This window comes from Nicotiana tabacum, chromosome 18 (genome assembly GCF_000715075.1).
Source record: "Nicotiana tabacum cultivar K326 chromosome 18, ASM71507v2, whole genome shotgun sequence".
NCBI lineage: Eukaryota > Viridiplantae > Streptophyta > Magnoliopsida > Solanales > Solanaceae > Nicotiana > Nicotiana tabacum.
In genome coordinates, this window is record NC_134097.1 from 149,849,305 (window position 1) to 149,870,337 (window position 21,033).

Consider the following 21,033-nt stretch of genomic DNA (forward strand, 5'->3'; position numbering starts at 1 on the left):
TTCGAAACCAATTTTTATATTATGTTATAATATATATTTTTTATAGTAATACTTCGCTATAACATCCAAAAATATTCAGAACAAACGAGAACGAGACTATTATAGATTGGTTTTACTCTAAAGGGTCGTTTGGTAAGGTGTATAAGAATAGTGCGGAATAAAGTGTATTAGTAATGTATGGGTTAGTAATGCAAGCATTAGTTATGCAAATATTATTTATTATCTATTGTTTGGTGTGGTGTATTAAAATTATAATGCATTGCATAATTTTTTAAAAAAATAGTTGCTTACAAAAATGCCCTCCATATTCTCTAGCTTTAAGGGACTTTAAGGACAATTTTATCTTTGACCATGCTAATGCATGCATTAAAGCCTTGGTATTACTAATGCCATGATTTTCTATGCATTACTTATGCATAGGATAATGCCAAATATTAGTTATATACAAATTAGAAAAATATACCAAACAAGATATTAATAATGCATAGAACTAATACTTGCAATATTTTTTCTAATACCTCCTAGCAAACGACCTAAGGGTTTGCAAAGTTAAAAAAGGAACCTAATTTAATAACTCACCATATGCTAAAGCAACAAGTCAAAGTTTCTAATATCTTGAACCTCTCCATTTCCACAAGCTCTTTCCTTTAACCGTACATATTCTCTTCTTTGCCCCACTCCTGAAGGGAACTGAGCTGAGCTACGACTTATATATTTGTGTAATCGATTTGATTTTTAAGAGACCTCTTCTTTCCTAAAACTTCTATTTTTCATTCTTGATATCAATTTCCAACACCCATTTGCTTCATCTAAAGAATAGCAGAAAAAAATAGGAGCAAAACCCCAGTTTTTTTTTCTGGGGATAAATTGAATTTTCTTGGAAAATATAAGGGTTTTAGAGCAAAGGTTATTCTATGGATTCTCAAATTCTTGTTGCTCTTGGTCTTTCTATGTTGGGTGGCTTAAGTACCTCTGTAGGTGAGTAAACAAGTTTTTATTTATTTTTTGGTTAGGAGTAGTTTATTTTTCTACTTTGCAAAAGTTTATTGATTATCAGAACCTGACATGTGCTCTAATTAGTGTTTAATTTTGAGTTATTGAAGTCAAATTGTGGTCTTTTTAATTTTTGTGCTCAATCCATTGGTAATTCTTGGTGTCTTTTCTAATGAAAACCATATTGCTAAAAATTATTTTTTTATACACAGTTTCAAATTAGCTCATAAAAACTGTATAAAACACATTAAGGTTGTTATTTACATATACTATTGTGTTTTTTCAGTTTTCTTGAGTGTTTGAAACTATGATAATTCTACCTTAAGAAGGTTTAATGATTTGAATCTAATTATTTGTTGTCTTTTTTGGAGCAGGTGCACTTTTTGTGGTTCTTAGCCAGACTCCTAACTTGAAGATGCTAGGACTTTTACAGGTGATGGGTTACTTGTATTTGTAAGAATGTTAGAAGTGAAATGGTTAATTTCAGTGATTCATGGTTTTGTTGTCACTTCCTTATTTAGGCATCCTGTCTTGCTAGATATTTACTGTTGGTTATTTTATATTCATTTTGAGTTTGAGTATTTTTAAGGGGAGCCTTGGTGCAGCTTTAAGAGTTGTCGCCGTGTGACCAGGAGGTCATAGGTTCAAGTCGGAAACCTCTTGCAGAAATGCAAGGTAAGGTTGCGTACAAATAGACCCTATGTGGTCCAGCCCTTCTCTAGAGCATAGTGCACCGGGATTGAGTATGTTAAAATTTGAACATAAGAAAAGGATCATTTGATTGTTTATTTACTGATTGTTTGAGCTTTCTTAGCTTTAAAGAAATTGTTATGTTCAATGGCGTAAATCCGAGAGGTATATAGCAGAGTAGAGGCCTGAATATTTTCTCCCATTTTGCAGGGGTTTGCTGCTGGTCTTATGCTCAGCATATCATTCTTTGACTTGGCTCATAATGCGATAAACTCCATTGGCTTTTTGAAGGGAAACCTCTGGGTGAGCTTTCTCCTAATTTTAATCTGAACTTTATCAACTTTCCACCAAAAGAAGAAACATACAGTTCTTGGCTCTTAATCAAATCTTTCGGTCGGTCAGTTTTTTGCAGGTGTTATCTTCTTTGCTCTTGTTTCACATTTCATCCCAGAACCTACACTTGCACCCATTTCAAGTGCCAAAGGCAAAAAGGTATTATTTTGATTTGTTTTCTACAGGAGAAAGTCTTGTTCATGCAAAACATAGTTTTAGAATAAAAATGGTTTTCTGCTTGAGAACAGAAAGACGGAGATGAAAGGAGTAAGGATATGATGAAGAAGCATCGCCGCCAAGTTTTATTTAGTGGAATCATCACAGCAGTAGGTCAGTCTGCTGTATTGGTTTGCTGATAATTCTCTCAAGTTTCACCAGCCTTCTTTGTTTCTGTTATACTGTAAACCTCCCTTTGAGTTCTTATTTTGAGAACGCCGAACTGTTTGTGCACTAGGTCGGATTAAATGCTTTGAGTGGAAGCCTATTTTTGATGCTTCTCGTTGTTTCAGTCTTATTACGGACATCTTTATGCAAGAGACATTAGGGGCGGAGCCACAAACTTGTGTACAGGTTCGGCAGAACCCAGTAGTTTTGGCTCAGACCCTGTGTTTTTGGTTAAAAAAATCATCTAATATGTATAAATAATCTATCAAGAACCTATTAAACAGCCTTTTTTGAAATCGAGAACCCATAAACTCAAAATCCTAGCTCCGCCTTTGCCAAGAGTACATTTATGTTTAAAATAAATATTGCTTACTCTTTACCTTCAAAAAAAAGAACTTGCTTGCTCTTCACATTAATGTCCCTGCGTAGCACTCCATCTTCATGAGAAGTTTTATTAGGAAGTTAGATTGATAATAAGTAGATTGCACCCACAAGTAAAGCATAGTCTTGAGCAAATTCGTTAAAATTACATGTTTTTTGTACTACCCATTTCTGTTATGAGAAGAATATTACAAGCTTACTCAAGTTCTTTTTCTTATCTAGTTTGTCATTTGAATTAAGGTTACCCTTCAGTTAAGCTAAGTCTTTTTAGTAAGGTGCTAGATGTACAAAGCCTTGTAGTTAAATGATTCTCTTCCCTTCATTCCTTATTGACTGTAACGAAGGCCTCTAATTGGACTATCTTGGTAGGGCTTATTATGCTCAGAGTAATATGTTAAGGTTCTTTCCATAGTAAAAGTAGGTTTTCCTCAATAGTTAGCTGGAAACCATACTCCCTCCGTGCCATTTTATGCGAAAGAGTTCAAAGTTTGAGGGTCAAAATCCCTAATATTCAGTGTGCATATGGGCATAAATTCTTCAACTTTTCTGAAATAAAATATGTTTTGTAAAAGTACATGAAAAGTACTATAAGTCAGCATAGTTAATAATTTGAAATATTTAAAAAGACTTGGGAGAAAATAGTAGTAAAAGGAAAAGCTATTTGACTCAGAAGTAGTAATAGATTAGTACTACAGATCCTCCCCCCCCCCCCCCCAAAAAAAAAAATAAAAAAATAAAAAAAAATAAACACATGGCTTTTATTTTATTTTTTTGGATATAAGGAACAGTCCCTATTGGCATGAGGTGATTTTAAATGGAGTAACGTGGTCAATGAGGATTTTTATAGCTGACTTCAACTTCTTTAGGACCGAGGCATAGTTGTTGCTGTGTTGTTGTTAAGGAACAGCCCCACGTTCTGTTACAGAATTGATGCTCATTTACCTATCAAGTTGTCTTACGTCCAATTCAAGGGACCATATTTTCTAGTATGAGATGTTCCTAAATTTTCGTGACTTTTCTTGCTAATAAGAATTCTATACTACTTGCGCGTACTTCTTGCAATCAAAGTCATTTGTCAAGTTAAACATTTTGAGCTACTTGTACCCAAATGCTATACAAGTCAAATTAACTTCTCAATCTCCATTTCCTGTTAAACTACACTTCATAGAATTAGATGAAGGGAGTAGCAATATGGAAATAGAAGAGAATGGTATATGCATTTGATCCATATTGCCTATTCAATACAAGATGTATAACATGATTTATTGGTTTTTCTATCCAGGTATAAGCTTGCATAACTTTCCTGAAGGGATGGCCGTGTTCCTTGGATCAATGAAGGTAGTCCTCCTTTCTTGATTATCTGATGTTTATAATCTTCTCTATCAATCACTTTAGTCATTGTCGCTCAACCTTCCATTTTTTTTTTATAATTCTATGTTAATAATTGTAAGAGTGACAAAATTTCAATTAATGAATAACACCTCAAATCCCAAACTAGTTGGCATCGGTTATATGAATAATCTCTATCCGTTTTGCTCTATTTAGGCCTATGACATTCCATACTAAATAGTTTGTCTTCCAAGGAAAATTAGGTATTCTCAAAGACTAGACATTACCTGTTAGTTGCAGAAAGAGTATGTTAGCAACTTTGTTTTGTTTGATGAGAATACATTTTGAAGTCCTTTTAGCAAAAGGTCTCAGTTATAAAATATAGTAATTGTTTAAAGTTTGTTCTGTTTTCATCATGCTTTTCTTTAGGGACTTCGGGTTGGCCTAAACTTGGCTCTTGCTATTGCTTTACACAACATACCAGAGGTATACTTCATTCACATTTACCAGTCTCTTATTTCCTGGTTTCTGTTTGTTTCTTGAGTGCAAGAATCCACTAATGAACTCCTTACTACAGTTATAATGTTTGATATCTTGTCCTATCATAGTATATGTATATGCAGGTACTTGATTGCTTTATTAATCTTGGTTTCATTCCCTTTTAGCTCTATGAACATCTTATTCAAACTTTCTCTGCTGAGCAGATTGTTGTTGATTAAGCGTGTAACCGTTAAGAGTATGTTAATCATAACAAAATCAATGTGCTTATCTGTTCATCCAAGAGCCATGTATGACCTATATTTCAGGATAAGACCTGTGCATATCAAGCACTTTTGATTCTTTCTCACATTTTCCATATTATACCAAATCGCCAACTGAGTTGGGTTAGTTGATTGAATGGTCGATTGATTGACAATGCCAGGGAAGGCATCAACTGTTGATTTTGATAAACGAGAAGGGGCTAATGTATGTGCTTTTCTTTTTTCCATTGCGGGGCCTGATTTATTTGGTTGCAGGGTGTTGCTGTTGCACTTCCAGTTTATTTTGCGACACAGAGGTAATGTTTCCTAGTAGACTATGTTATGACTATTAATAAGTAATGGTAACATCTTTTGCTATTTTGTCAATCTTGGTTTCTTTTATTAGGTTAGCTTTCTAATGATTTAATTATTGATTCCAAGCATGTACACATATTAACTTCAGTTTTGTGAAGTCATATGCATGTAGTTTCACCACGGTATCGTGCTATCTGTACATACTTATGCTTTAGGCCTTAAGACTATTTGAATCATAAGACTTACATTAAGGCTATTTAAATCATAAGACTTAGATTAAGCTATATAAGCGTAAGACGTAGGTGCTCATAACTAAAGTTGCTGGAAGCTTTAGAATAGAAGAAATTAAATTGCAAAGCTCATATTATTATATGTACTATTCCATCTTTTTCTTCTTACACAGTTGAAATTTATATGGTGAATCTTTATGTCTCAGCAAATGGCAGGCGTTCAAATTGGCAACACTTTCAGGTCTTGCAGAGCCCCTAGGTGTCATTATTGTGGGTGAGTACCTTATATTCGTGTCTTCTATCTTAAGGAAAACGTGCAGTAAATATAATCAGTGAATAGGTTCAGAATTCAATAGTTTCTTTTAACATGTGTGGACTGCAGGATATTTATTCCCAAGCAGCTTGAATCCTGAAATTCTGGAGGGCCTCCTCGGAGCAGGTTGATATAATTTTTATTTCCTTTAGTTTCATGTGAAAGGAGAAATATATATAACTTTGAATTACTGTATTCTCTAATGGATCGTGTGTGCTTCCCAGTGGGTGGGGTGATGGCATTTCTAACCTTACATGAGATGCTTCCATTGGCATTTGACTATGCCGGTCAGAAGCGAGCTGTCAAAGCTGTGTTCTTTGGTATGGCTTTCATGTCTGCGAGGTGAGATTATTTCTCTCAAACTTCAACATCAATTCTGATAGTTACATTTTTTTTTTTTTTTTGATATCATGCTTTTCATCTGGTGGAAGCTTTTTAGCTAGATCCATTTTTTGAATGTATATCTGTACTATAGAAAAATATATGAACTTTTAGATTCTAATGGTTTAAGTAAAATCTTATGGAGAACTTCGTTTTTAGTTAATGCTAGTCGTTGATAAAGTCAAAAATACTAGTATACTACTAAGCTGATACTTGTATCGTTTACCCATATTAAGAATTACTAAGGAAGAATCCACTATTTCTACATATTCGTTGCAAAGGATGCTTCAGTTTTAAGTCTTGATACCATCTTGAATTGTGTAGTCATCTGATCTCAAGAGTCAGCCCTATGAAAAAGAGTCAGCCCTATACGTGAGGGGGCATGTTGAAGATATAATTAAGTAAATAGAAGTGTACCCTATCTAACAACTTAAGATTTCAGTTGGGATGATTACAACAACAACATAACAAGTAAAATCCTACAACTGGGGTTTGGGGAGGCTAGTGTGTATGCAGACTTTACCCCTATCACAAGAGGTTGTTTCTGATAGACCCTCGGCTAAAGAAATTCATAATCCCCGCAGTTAAGATAAGGAAATACGACAAAGGAGAATCCATGTAAAGAACAAAGACCGTATTCTGAATATCGGTTTTGTTATATGCGGTTTTTCTTTTTCTTTTACTTCTGCTGTAGTTTAACCTCCTCTCGTATTGCAGCCTGTATTTCCTTGCGAGGTGCTTGCCAGAGGACATGAGCTTGTAACTCCCAGTCATTCGGTGTTTCATGAATCTTGTTGCTGAACTTTAACAGGATCTTTTCGTGGTGCCAAGCTTCAAAACCACCACATGCACTCTCAACAAAATTTATGAGGCGTGGCGTTTGGTTTGGCGAGCTGAATGCATGAGAAGGTATAACAGCTTCTGAGATTGTTTTATAAAAAAATAGGAGATGTCCACATCTGAAATCCTCACCCAGACTCCCATATATGAACAAGAGGTACATGGGTTAAAAACAAATTGGCAAAGAAAGAAAAAAGAGGCAGGCAATTGAACTGTTGAAGAGTTGACTTCATCAAAAAAGAGAAAAAAAAATGTTGAATAGTGATGTAAATTGGTGGACAGCCATTAGCTGCATATTTAATCTCCATTATATAAAATTGCCATATCTTTAGTATCTTTTATTTTGCATCTAAAATTTCTGGAAATAAGAGGCATGATGTTTTCCATAGGGATCATAGCTATTGCTATGTGTGAGTTAATTTGATAAATGATTTACGTATTCTATAAAAGTAAAAGCAAAAGGGCAGCTCGGTGCACGAAGCATCTCGTGTTTACGCAGGGTCCGGGAAAGAGTCACACCCCGTTGGGGTGTGGCCTATAGATGACGAGTTGGAGCCGTGAAATCACCTTATACATCAATGAAAAAAACAACCACATTGCAAAAGTTGGCTTTTTGGTTCTAAATTCATGGTGTGGTTTCAATGCTAACAAAGCGTGACCTATACGTCACGGCTTCGAGCCGTGGAAGCAACCATTAATGCTTGCGTTATGACAACTTATCTATATTATACCAGCCCTTCCCTAGGCCCTGCGTAAACGCGGGATGTCGTGTGTAATGGGCTGCCCTTTTTTTTCTTTGTTAACAGACGCCTAATTATGTAATTGCAGATGTAATACACTTCATTCTGCACCTTTTAAATTTTTATTTATAGTCAAAGAAGGATTACCTAAACTAATTGGAGAACATTAGAGAACAACAATTATAATGACAAGTGAATTCACTTAAAATCATTTTTCATGATTCATCACGTAGTACAATCTGTAGATTCTTGAATATAGAAAAATAAAGTTGAAGGAAAGAAATCTCAAGAAAAGATTTTTATACCAAAGTTGTCTAACCAAAAGCAGGCTATAGGTTGACTTTGTAGAATGTGAAACTATTCACAAGAAACAATGTGAAATGGTGGTGTGTGTAAGGTTATTTCAAACCATAATATTATGGGGTTCTCGCTGTTACTGAATCAGTGAAATTCATTGCTACTGTTGCTAACAAAAGGAAGGAAAAGCAACCTTATTCTTATTGGTTAATGTAACTTTTCTTTCAACGTACTCTATCATCGTAGAAATTGTGGAAGTAGTTATTGATATTTGTATTAGGGTAGACTGTCTATATCATATTTCTTGCGGTGCGGCCCTTTCTCGGACCCTGTGTGAATACGTGATGCTTTTTCCCCTTTCTCGGACCCTATGTGAATACGGAATGCTTTTTCCACCGGGTTGCCCTTTAATCCATCATAGCAGTCACTATGTCATTATGCATATATACTCCCTTTGTCTCATATTATCTGTCATGATTCTCTTATACGCGAAAGATTAATTAGGATGAGATTTTGACTACTTTACCTTTATTCATGTCTTAATATTTAATCTTTCTTCATTGGTATTTGAACAAAGTTAGGTGTATGTAGTCTTCAAGGATAATTTTTTTTTTGGTAATTAAATTTTTGTATTAACTACCAATGTAAATATTTACAAAGTAGTAGATCACCACGACCTACTTCCCTACTGGGAAAAACAACTCACTCTATACCTTCTTGCTTCCTAATCTCATTTATACAATTTCTCTCACAAGCTAACTACTTAGTATTTACATTTTGTTAGAAAGACACGAGTATAACCCTGGCTCTAATATTGTACATGCAGACAACTCTCCTTGTAAGGACATCCTATGTTGTTGCTTTCTTCTCAAATATCCTTGCATTTTTCTCAATCCACCCTGTGTGTGTATATTCTGCATATACTAGTTTGAGTATCCTGGCCAGCTGAGATCACCCTTTTGTTTTCTTTACAATCCAGTGCTGCTAATCAGACCACGATGTTGTAAATGGTTGTTGTACGTGTAACCATTGCATGAGTCTGGACCATAGACATCTACCATATGCACATTCTGCAAAGATATGATCCCTTGTTTCTGGTGTTTGATTGCAAAAGCAGCTTGTATCTTCCACTTGTATTCCCCAGTTCTTCAATCTGTCAGCAGTGAGCAATCTTCCATGGATTTGTAGCCACATTGTGAAGATTGCTTTTGGTCGTGCTTGATTCTGATACATTAAACCTTTCCATGAAACTTTAGCCAGCTCTCCTAACAGTTGCAAGTAAACCCGTTTGATTACATTCCTCTGGTAAGCTTGGCTATTACCGATGACATCCAAATTACCCCTTGCTCCAAATATTTTCCTAACCATCCACGATGCTTGGTTTGGTGCTTCTATGATGGCAAAGACTTGATCCTTAATATAGTAGCTATGGATCCATTTGATCCAAAGGATAATTATTACTAGGGGTAAAAAAGAAAAAAGATAATCAATTTTGTCTTGAACTTCTAAAGTGACAAATAATTTGAGACAACTACTTTTAGTAACCACGACTGATAATATGAGACGGAGGGAATAACTTTTTTCGTAGCATATCGTAACAAGAAATGGCGTAATTAAAAGTTATTTAGTTACAAACTTTACATGTCCATGGCTAATAAGAATGGCTACTCGTTCGACATGGTTCAATTGAATTAAAAAACGTTCCATTTTGTACGATATCATTTACTTTTTTGGTAGTAATCAAATAGGTTTTTTAATAAGTTGTGATTTGTAGTATCTTTATTTAAACTTTTTAATATGTAAATTTTATTTTATTTAAATTTTTTTTGAGAATTAATGTCTAAATTCACATCTTAAATAATATAGTTGGATCATCGTACTATAGCTTCCATAATCCTTGCTGAAAATAAAAATATATAGAAGAAGCTTTAATTTTTAGGGAAAATTTCATATAAGAACAATTGGGCTCCCTACTTTTCAATTTTATAGCCCATATTTTAATTTAAAACCAATTAGCCCAAAAATAATAGGCTAAGATTCAACATCCAACTCCAATAGGTTCTCAAAATTACTATTTAATTTTTAAAAAAAGATTGCCCAAGCTTTTAAGTTAATTTTCGAATCAGTAACTGTGACTCAAATATTAGTTCAACAAACCAAATCTATTTGGGTGGTGAAAATTAAATTTTTAACAAGCTTAAATATGTGTTTAAATTCCGAGTTTGATTTTGTGAGAAATTTGGAGTGGGTGTTATCTAGACTTGTTAGAAATAGTATAAGGAGGTTGTATATAAAATTTGAAGTCATTTGATGAAGATTTGGACTGGTTTTGAACAAGAATTGCAACTGAAAATCGTGGAAGAAGTTCGTCTACAGACGTTTGTATAAATGTGTATAAAACTGTATAAGATGTGTTTATACACTCATATACATTATTATACAAGATTATACATAATTATACAAAAAACTAACTTCGTCTTCTTCCTTGCGTCTTTTCTGAAATTTAACTCAAATCTTGCTCAAATCTACTCTAAATCACTTCAAATTTAAATTTTGAACTCCTTTTGATATTTTCAATCAGTTGGAACAACACCCAATCCAAACAACTAACAAACTCAAAAACTTCTATTTTCTAAAGCAAAGCTTTGAATGACCTTCAATGGTGAATTTCAACTCTTTGATTCTTTTACATTGCAACCAGGTGATATAGGGGGAGAAGTAGTAATGGAGGATGACCTCTTGAAGAATATGTAAAAGATGTGAGAAGAAGAGAGAGTGAAAGCAATGGTCGTGAGAACATAGATTTAACTCCATAGCTTTTAGAAGCAATGGTTGTAAGAACACATATTTTGAATTTGCAAGAACTAGTGTTTTCAAAATATATACAATATGGGTTAGGTCAGGTAAAACTTAAAAACATGGGCCATTATTTGTTATGGTGTGAAGTCACGTGTATTTTCTTGTAATTCTTTCTAATTTTTACACATCGACAGTTAAGCAAGTTGTCTGCCATGTTTTTTTTTTTTTTTTTTTAGGTAACTAGACTTCTTATGAGTAATTAGTTATGTATAGTTATCTTTTTTGATCACTAATTATTTTTTTTTACTCTGGCAGTGTAAAATAGTTTTATATAAAAAAGCTATTTCAGTGCATAAAGTATTCCGCATTCACATAGGGTTCGAGGAAGGGCCGCCCTTGGGATGTGATGTAGAAAGGCCACCCTAGTGCAAGCATTAGTAGCTGTTTTCATGATTTGAATCCGTGACCTATATGTCACACGGAAACAACTTTACCGTTGTACTGTTAGTTTAAAAAAATAGTACTACCTTTCTTTTTGTTCGAGTCGTGAAAGCACATTCTTATTGCACTGGAAGACCAAGAGAAAACCAGTTTACATGTCCATATGGTACTTCTACTTTCAAACAGATGCCTTTTGGATTGTACAATGCGCCGACGACTTTTCAATGGTGTATGATAGCTATTTTCAGGACACTCTAATACAAGCATTAATGATTGCTTTCACGACTCGAACCCGTAACTTATATGTCACACATAAATAATTTTACCGTTGCTCCGCAATTTAAAAAAATAGAACTCAGAAATTATTACCCCTGCATCCATAGCGGGTGCTAGGGTTTTAGCATACTCTCCTCTCCAACTGATCAAACTCTAGTCTATTTAAAAAGTGCTAAAAGTGAAATTAAAAGTGGAAGTAAGTTTTGATCAGTGTGTGCACTGAACGTATTAGTCTGCAAAATTTTGAGTTCCAATGACCTATATAGGTAGCAATATACTATATTACCCGATTGCTTTGGGACTTGAGGTGAGTTCTGCCCAATAGATATACTGACTTGGTGTGACACTACATGCTCATTTATCAGTGTTTGGTACTCCCTCGTCTTCGAATTTATGTGAATCTGTTTGACTGAATATAAAGTTTAAAAAAAAAAGATTTTTGGAATTTGTGGTTCTAAACAAGTCAAAAAAGAGCCCAGAGTATCTGTGGTTGTGAGCACGTGATTTTTGTTTACACAACAATTACTCCAAAGAAATCAAAAATAAAACAAATGGTTTTGTTGTACAAATTTCGGAGTTTACGTGGCACTTTTGACAGTTATTTGTAGTTTGTCTGTGATTGTTTTAGTTTTGTCAAATAAAAATATAAAAATATGTGTCACGTGTAAGTTTAGGATATCGTTCTACTATTAAGAATTAATCAAACCATAATTTAGTTTTAAGGAAATATCACAAAAATTGCATCTTTTATTCTATTTTTTGTTGTCATTGAGTGATTTCATTTTTAAATGGGTGTGATAATTGTTGTTAAGTAGTAATTAATATTTGTATAAGTTTTATTTTTGATTTTTACAATTTAAATAAAAATTGTTTTGTTTAGAAAAATTAAAAGAAGAAAAAAGAAGAGAGTTCAAAATTGAAGAAAATCTGGAATTGGGCTCAAATTTGAGACCAAGAAATCAGGCCCAATAATGGCCTGACCCAGTCCGGTCCCTGATCCCTACAGCCTCACCAAACGGCATCGTTTAGTGCCAGTCAAATCTGGACCTTTGATTTAAACAAATCTAACGGTCCAATGCAACCCCTCATTAAACCAAACAACGCCGTGTAGGATATGCAATCAGAACCGTTCATCTCCCTTGATCCTACGGTTTTAAACGCCCCTCATGGCCCGACCCATTCCCATTTCAGACCGACCCAGTCCTACGTTTTAAACCACACGACACCGTTTCCCATTGACGAAAGGATCCTGGCCATTTATCCCACTTGATTCAACGGCCAGGATCAAACAATCCACCCCGTATATAATCCCTCATCCCTTACCCCCACGCCCCTTAAGCCAGAACCCCCTTCCTTTAGGTCGTCTCCCTCACCAGACCCAAACCCCACGAAACCCTAGCGCCGCCCCCTTTCCCTTCACCGTAAACCCGGCGACAACAACGCGGTGACCCCCAAACTAACACCCCTAGGCCACTTCGACCCCCTGAACACAAATCTACTAACCGTAGGTCTCGAATCTTCCCCCACCATCTCGAATCTTCATTTGAAGATTCGAGCCGGACCCCAACCCATGCCAAACCCCCCCAAATCCATGCCAGGCACTCCCCTGACCTCCCTCGTGACCAAACCAGGCTTGGTTTGGTCCGAATCTAACCAGAAAAACTTGAATCCCAAATCTGCCCTAGGAACCCTAGAAGTCCAGAATCCGAGTTTTTGTCCGTTTAAACAAGAAGTTTGAGGTCTAATAGATTTTAATCGAAGTATTCTCAGTTGAGAACACTTCGATTAAAGTCCGTTCAACCCCAAAAGAGGTTCGAGTCAAAAAATCCGAGACATGGTCATCTGATTTTCAATTCTTTAAGGTATTTTCTTCTTCTTTTCCTTGCCAGTTCATGTTGTTTGTTTTGCTTAATGTTTGTTCATGTGTTTAAATGTCATTTCGATTTGTTTTCATTTTGTGTCGACTTTTCTGTCCACTTTGCCCGGACCTTTCATTTGGTCGAGTTTTTCTTCATTTACTGATTGGGTGTATGGTTGTAAACTATACAATTGACTGAAATTGAATTTGGTCGATTAATTAGTTTTCAGGGCAACCTTTTTGTTTTGGTCAGTACAATTCGAATCACATGTTAATACTATTGGATTCTGATCATTGGTTTTGATTGTATGTGTTGTGATTCGCGTAGTCGATTCGCTATATGTCGTAAATTAGTTTCAGTCTGGAATGATAGTTAATTTGACTCATGCTATTTAATTTGATTTACTTAGGCATTGTTGAATCAGCTGAGAATTGATTGTCAATGTGTGTTAGTCTGTTAAGTTAAGTCAGAAAACATTTAAGGATTGATTTATAGCTGCAGTCTAGGATAGATTTCAGACTTTGGTTTAAATTGATAGCATGTTTACTCACTTTAGGCCTTGGGCAGCATGTGTTTTGTCAGCTGTTAATGAATTAGAGTAAAATGGACAGCATGTGCTGTCAGGACATACTCATGCTGCCCATACTTAAATTAACAAAGGATAAACCTTTATAATAAGGAAAAGAGGGCTGTCAGGGGGAATCTCATGGGGAATACTTTTCTTTTGAGTTTTTGAGTGGAAAAATAGAAGGTTCACATGGAAGGGGATCAGTATTTTATTGGACTAGTTTGCTTCAACAGGCTGGGGGGAATGAAGTCATTTTTGGCTATAAAAAGGGAAGGGTTTTCAGAACTAAAGAAGGAGGAGTCGAGAGAGAAAAGAATTAAGGGAGATAGAGAAAGAAAATCTCTGCTGCTTGATTTAAGTTGAAAACTCTGTTTTTCCTCACCTTTTTCTGTTGAAAATTAGCATTAACCTGCTATTTGTTCTGTCAAAACTTAGGGTCCCTCCTTTGAGTGTTTGAGAATCAGAAACTGTTTTCCATTGTTGTTTCGGTTTCACCTATTTCGGCCTGTTGATTAACATTGGTATTTCCGAGTCCCAACTGAGTCTGCTGAGTGTGATTGTTTGGGTACTGGGTACTTGTTTCATTGGGCTATTTCTATTTTGTCCATCTGGAGTTTGATTCTGCTCTACTTTTGCTGCTATCACTTTTTTTTTTCCTGCTGCTATTTCTCTTTGCTACTGCTGCTGACTTCTCTACCTTCTGCTTCTTCTTTTCGCATTTCAACATCCAGGTACACACTAGAATTTCGCATTGATGTAACAGTGAAAGCATGAAATAAGAGACGCTAAGGATTTTAATCATCTGCTGCAGTAATTACAACTTTGTAGATGTTGTTAGATTTGTGTAACTTGTTAGGTTGTAACTCAATAGTATAATACAGTAGGTAATTTTTGTACTTAACTGAAGCTTAGTCTGTTTAAGTATTGTGATTTACACTTGTTTGGTTGTACGAATGATATAATCATGCAATTTGTGGAATGCACGAGTAGTTGGCATAATGATAAGTAGATTTCCTTTCAACTATATGTTATATGTATAGGGTAGAATGCTTTAACCTTGTCAAATACAATGTAGTTTTAGTCTTCTGAGTTTTAATTTTATCGAATCCCGTTAGGCAGTTTGTAGGATAATATTCGAATCTCATTAGTAGCATCCTCTAGTAGTTAATTCCATTAACTTAGTTCAAATAAGTTAGTCTCAACTCAACTTGAAAAACGTTTAGCGTGAGTTTAGCATTTTATTAATCTTGTATACAATTTTTATGTCAAATTAAAAGCATGTTCGCTCATGGAATAAGGCTTGAAACAATTCCCCGCCTCGTAAATAATTAGTCCGATAATTAATAAGAGGCCAGAATTGGCTAAGCATGTAATTTAATTAGCATGTATTTTCTTTCATTTATTTTTAGAAAAAAAAAATAGAAAATGTAGTCATGCTAAGATTATCCTTTAAAAAATAATGAGACGAGCCTCGCCAAATAAAAAATACAAATTGCGGGGCCCTCAATAATTGATCTTAATAAATACTTAGAATTTGGGATGGTTTGTTTATTGAATTTCACTGCCTTCCTCAAAGATAATAACGCGTTAGACTCTTTAGGCGCGATCTAACTAAATTACATTCTCAAATCCGGGTGCGCATTTATGTGACCCAAACCAAGTCTCAACGAAGTCGGAATGTATTAACAACCACGGGCGCATTGATTGTGACGTGGTTCGGGATGCATTTTCACGACGTTGCAATTCTATAAAAAAAATAATAATAAAAGCGGTTTAAACGTAACAAAAGCACACAAGTCATAACATGTATTAAATCAGATATTTAGCCATTATAATAATTTAAGTGACCGTGCTAGAACCACGGGATTCGAGGGTGCCTAACACCTTCCCTCGGGTCAACAGAATTCCTTACTTAGAATTTCTGGTTTGCAGACTTCATTTGGAAAGTCGAAAATTTCCTCGATTTGGGATTCAAGATAAACCGGTGAATTGGGACACCAAAAGCCAAACCTTTCCCAAGTGGCGACTCTGAAATAAATAAATAATCCCATTTTTGAATATTGTCACTTAAATTGGAAAAACTCCCTCGCGCATTTTACCCTTCGGGGCGGGCGCGCAAAAAGGAGGTGTGACAGCTCTGGCGACTCCGCTGGGGATTAACCCAGAACCACTGGTTCAGGGTTCAAGAGTTCGAGCTTAGAATAATTGTTATATTTGGCTTTATTATCTGATATTTATTACATGTTTTGGCATAACGTGCTAAATGTTGTTTTTACCGCTTTGATATTATCTGAACTGTATATAAACTGTGCCGAAACCCTTCTCTTCTTACCTCCGGGGAGAAGCTCGCTGGTCGAGACTCCCTATTCTGTTAGTGTCAATACCTGAAATAAGAAAGAGGCCGGACAAGTTACAAAGCCGGACGATCTCGCGGGTCCCCGGTACGTAGCCCCCTCCTCGACTCGAGTTGTCCGCTCGGGTACACAGTCTAGAACATATACCCAGGTTATAAACCTAGTATAACAAAACCTCATGCCGGATCCCTAGTAGGAACGCTTATTTGCATCATGTTGCATTTGACATAGGGGACTCAACACAGGGGTTGGGTCCGTCTAGGACAGGTAACCTGAAATGAAAAGACCATCCTGCTGCATCCCCGAAGTGCTGAAAGGTCGTGTTCGAAAATCGGATCTTCTTTTAAAAAAAATATAGTCAAAATATTTTTGAGTCAAATCATTTTTGCTTAAAGTCACCTTAATAAATGTGCAGGATGAGCACAATGCAAAATGAATACTTTTCAATAATGACTAAAATCCCTGTCAAGTTACGGCTATGGTGGAATGATCTAGGTATTGAAGGGCAAGATGAGGTCAAGAAATATCTGAAAGGTCTCACGGGTTTATTGGAAATTCAGCCTCGGGGAGATATCATAAGAGCCTTGGTCACCTACTGGGACCCAACACACAATGTTTTCCACTTCTCCGACTTTAAACTCACCCCGACTCTGGAGGAAATGGTTGGGTACATCGGAAATGCTGAACTTCCATTAAGGCAAAAATACCTGGTTGCCCCAAGAGCTGTCACGGTGCATCGATTTCTAGACTCACTAAAAATACCCAGGACAGTCCATAACCCAGATTTGGCCGCCGGTTTTTGTAATCCATGCTTCATATACGACAGGTATGGTCATGTAGGAGGATTCAACAATCCGATTAACAAGCTATGCAACAAAGGTAGTCGTCAGAAGTGGGATGAGCACAGACGGGTGGCTTTCATGATAACATTTTTGGGTCTTCTGGTATTTCCGAGGAAAGACGGAAATATTGATCTGAAAATATCCGGGGTCGTCAGTACTTTGCTCACACAGAATGATAGTACTCTCGCGCCTATGGTGGTATCTGATATCTTTCGAGCTCTCACAGCCTGCAAAGCCGGGGGAATTTCTTCGAAGGGTGTAACTTGCTGTTACAAATATGGATGACTGAACATCTCTGCCATCGTTCCGAGCTTTTGAGCCATGGTTCCTCGAAGAAAACTTGCATAGAAGAGTTTTACACAAGAACCAAAAAGATCAGTCTGCCCAAAGGAGTTATGGCATGGACTTCATTATTTCAGACTCTCACTGCCAGCCAAATACAATGGACACTAGGATGGTTGCCTGTTGATGAGGTCATGTATATGCCAACATCCAGAACTCGCTTTCTACTGATGGGACTTAAGAGCATTCAACCTTACGCGCCCTGCCGAGTCTTGAGACAACTCGGAAGATGCCATATAGTACCATACGAGGAAGATCTTAGTGCTCAAACAGTTGAGATAAGCCCTGACGGACAATTTCCTGAAGCAAAAATCCGCCAGATCTGGAACGAATGTCAATATTTGAAAGCAGATACTTGTGTGCAGGATCGGGCCAAAAGTGAAATGGCGCCAGGTTACCTTGCATGGTACAGAAGATAACTTGAACACGAAAGGCCGGCTAAAAGACCTCGCATCCTGAATTTCGCCGAGTCGTCGCAAATGCAGTGAGATTGGTTAGCAAAAGAAAGAGGCTATCGAGCCAAAATCAGCAAATTGAAGCAACAAGTTGAAGGTCTGAAATATGAGCACAACGTGCAAGTTGCTACCAATCTGGGAGAAAAGAACAGGTTGACTCAGGAAAACGAGATGATCAGGGCCCAGATCAAACAGATGAGGATAGATGCTGATAACCAGCAATGGAGCTGGTCGGATGAACGATTGATAAAAGCTTTACGGATGGAAATTTGGGAGTGCCGGAGTGAGTCAGAAACTACCATAGCAGGGCTCAAAGAACACTAGGCAAGAAAGACAGAAAAGCGTAACCGGCACCTGCGACAGTTGGAAAGGGATCACGAGCGAACCATTGCCAGTCTGAAGGGAAAGGTGGACAGAGCGTTTGAGCAAACCCAAACCCTTGGAGTTGAAAATAGACATTGCCGCAAGCTTTTGGCCCAGATGGAAGTAGAAATTCAGCAGTGGCAAAATCAATGCCTCCAGGATTCTCGGGTTATGACAGTCCGTAAGGATCAAATAGAGCACCTACTCAAAGAAAGAAGGCAAACCAGGGATAAGATTAAGACCATTGCCCATGCCATTATCAGAAGGTGTCTACGATGTGAAAACATGACCAGCATTACCGTTCTCTCGGCAGTGATGATTTATGTCAAGCAGACCATGCATGAGCTGGAACAACTTGAAAGGGACCTCACACCTAAGACCGCGGCAAGGCCGAACGATGCCCCACGGGCACCAATTCTCGGAACCTTAATGTATTCGTAGGTCGAGTCGCTCCGTCTTTTGCATCAAGGTGTATTAGTCTGTTGAGTCTGTACTTATTTCAAGGCTTGTTATTTTCCTTTTTTCAAAAATGTTAGTTTGTAATAAATTGTTTCAGTAATAAAATATGTGCTTCTTTTACACTCATCTATTTTGAACTACGTAATGATCTGATTCACGCGGCTTCGTGATACGGAGGCAATCCTCATCGGATCCGGTCACATTTTTAACTGCAAATAACAAAAACGATAATAATAGGAAATAATAAAATAATAATAAAAATAATAATAAATAAAGGAAAGCCTAAAGAGAAGCCGGAATGACGTATGTTTTCGTTGCAAACATGTAGAAATTCACTTAACTGTATAGGTGCATCACGCCCCAACGTGCGATTACATATCTGTTATTTGTTTCAAACTAACCGTTTGCTTGCTACTGAGTTATCCAGGTTTTTAGAAAAGGTGGTTTGGTTCGGTGGAGGTCTAGCCTCACATTCATACTTCACAAGGTCGAAAGGAAGTGTTCAGTTACCCGTCATTAAGTCGAGAGGGAGTATTCACACGTACTTCACAAGATCAAAGGGAAGCATAGAGATGTCTTCAGAAATTCCTTTGCCTACAGTTCCTGTTTCCGAGGAGAGTTCAATCTCGGCCGTCCTGACGCCCGAGTCAGCAACTGCTGAGGAAAACAGAATCATGCGGCTCCGCATGTTGGAAATGTTGGATGACTGGAATAACGGAAAAGAACCACCGAGTGTAATCCCTGGGTTCCATGAGTTGTTCTCCAGGACAAGTGGGACTTCCAACGTCTCCATAAGCTATCCAGCTACCCCATTCGGGTACCCAGCCATTTCAGCCCTCTCTGCTGGATCGCCCTCTGATTCTTATCCCCGGATGTCAACAACGGACCTAGTTACGAACATATTCACTGCACCTCCCTGTCCAATCGTGGCACAACCTGGTACACACAAGCCAAATTTTGACTCATCCTCATTCACATTCCAAACACCATCCTTCTCACTGGAACCAACTCGGTTCACCACCAGATTTCATCCTCAACAACCTCAATACGAGTTTGCACCTGGGCAGGATCAAAACCCCAAAGCTGCTGAACAAGATAAGATGGCGAAAAAGATGAGGAGCCTCGAGCAGAGTTTGAAAAACATGCAAGGTTTAAGCGGACAGAAGAGTGTCTCCTATACCGATCTATGCATGTTCCCTCACGTGCACCTACCCGTGGGTTTCAAAACCCCAAAGTTTGAGAAGTATGACGGGCACGGCGACCCCATTGCTCATCTCAAGAAGTATTGCAACCAGTTGCGAGGAGCCGGCGGCAAAGAAGAGTTGTTGATGGCATACTTCGGAGAAAGTCTGATAGGAATGGCTTCAGAGTGGTATATGGACCAAGACTTATCTCGATGGAATATATGGGATTATCTCGCCAAAGATTTTGTGAGACAATTCCAGTATAACATCGACATTGCACCAGACAGAAATTCTCTGTCAAACTTGAAGAAGAAACCTTCAGAAAGCTTCAGAGAATATTCTATTAAATGGCGCGAGCAGGCATCGAGGGTAAAACCTCCCATGGACGAGATAGAAATGGTCACTACTTTTCTCCAGGCTCAAGAATCAGACTATTTCCAGAATATGATGTCAGCCATGGGAAAGCCTTTCACGGAAGCAATCAAAATCGAGGAGATGGTAGAGAATGGTTTGAAAACGGGTAGAATCTTAAGTCAAGCAGCCATAAGGGTAACCTCCCAAGCCGTCCAAAGCGGGTCCGAAGGGATGTCAAGAGGAAAGAAAAAGGAAGAAACATCCATGGCGGCATCAGAAGCAAGGGAATATCGTAATCCTAGGCCCCGCTTTCTAGAAAGAACCCCACATCATTACTACCCCCACCAAAATGCGACTTATGCTCCTCAACCCTACATGGTCATGAATACCCAGCCCTATGCCCATCCACCGTAGCAAGCCAATCGAGGCCAAGCTCCACCTCCTAGATATCAGCCTCCCTACCGGAACCACTATAATCCACAGCCCCCTCAAAATAACTTCCGCCCTCAGGAACCACCTAGAAGACGGACTTTCACACCCATCGGTGAACCATATTCTACCTTGTTCCCAAAGCTAGTCCAGATGGGTTTCCTGCAGCCAGTCCCTCAGACAAGGCACAATCCGGCATCACCTACTTACAAAGCCGGTGTTAGGTGCGCTTATCATTCAGGAGCAGAAGGGCGCGATACAAATGATTGTTGGGCTTTGAGAAGGGTAGTTGAGAGCTTAATAGAGCAGGGGAAGATAGTACTAAGGGACGAGGAGGTCCCA

General features: G+C 37.5%; 1 protein-coding gene across 1 annotated transcript; it reads left to right on the plus strand.

Annotated features, from left to right (window-relative positions):
- Positions 1-512: 512 nt before the first annotated feature.
- Positions 513-7,265, plus strand: LOC107804168 (zinc transporter ZTP29). Its single transcript, XM_016628013.2, has 12 exons — positions 513-978; positions 1,368-1,426; positions 1,894-1,986; positions 2,086-2,175; positions 2,265-2,346; positions 4,064-4,119; positions 4,540-4,596; positions 5,127-5,167; positions 5,602-5,669; positions 5,778-5,834; positions 5,933-6,050; positions 6,807-7,265. The coding sequence occupies exons 1-12, from the start codon at positions 915-917 to the stop codon at positions 6,850-6,852; spliced, it is 831 nt and encodes a 276-aa protein (XP_016483499.1). The 5' UTR covers positions 513-914; the 3' UTR covers positions 6,853-7,265.
- The last annotated feature ends 13,768 nt before the right edge of the window (positions 7,266-21,033 follow it).

What these genes read in the sequence shown, in the direction of transcription:
- LOC107804168 (XM_016628013.2), top strand. Translation starts at nt 915, where the DNA reads ATGGATTCTCAAATTCTTGTTGCTCTTGGTCTTTCTATGTTGGGTGGC. An exon ending in TGGCTTAAGTACCTCTGTAG is followed by an intron (nt 979 to 1,367) that starts GTGAGTAAACAA and finishes TTTTTGGAGCAG; the next exon opens with GTGCACTTTTTGTGGTTCTT. An exon ending in TTTTGAAGGGAAACCTCTGG is followed by an intron (nt 1,987 to 2,085) that starts GTGAGCTTTCTC and finishes TCGGTCGGTCAG; the next exon opens with TTTTTTGCAGGTGTTATCTT.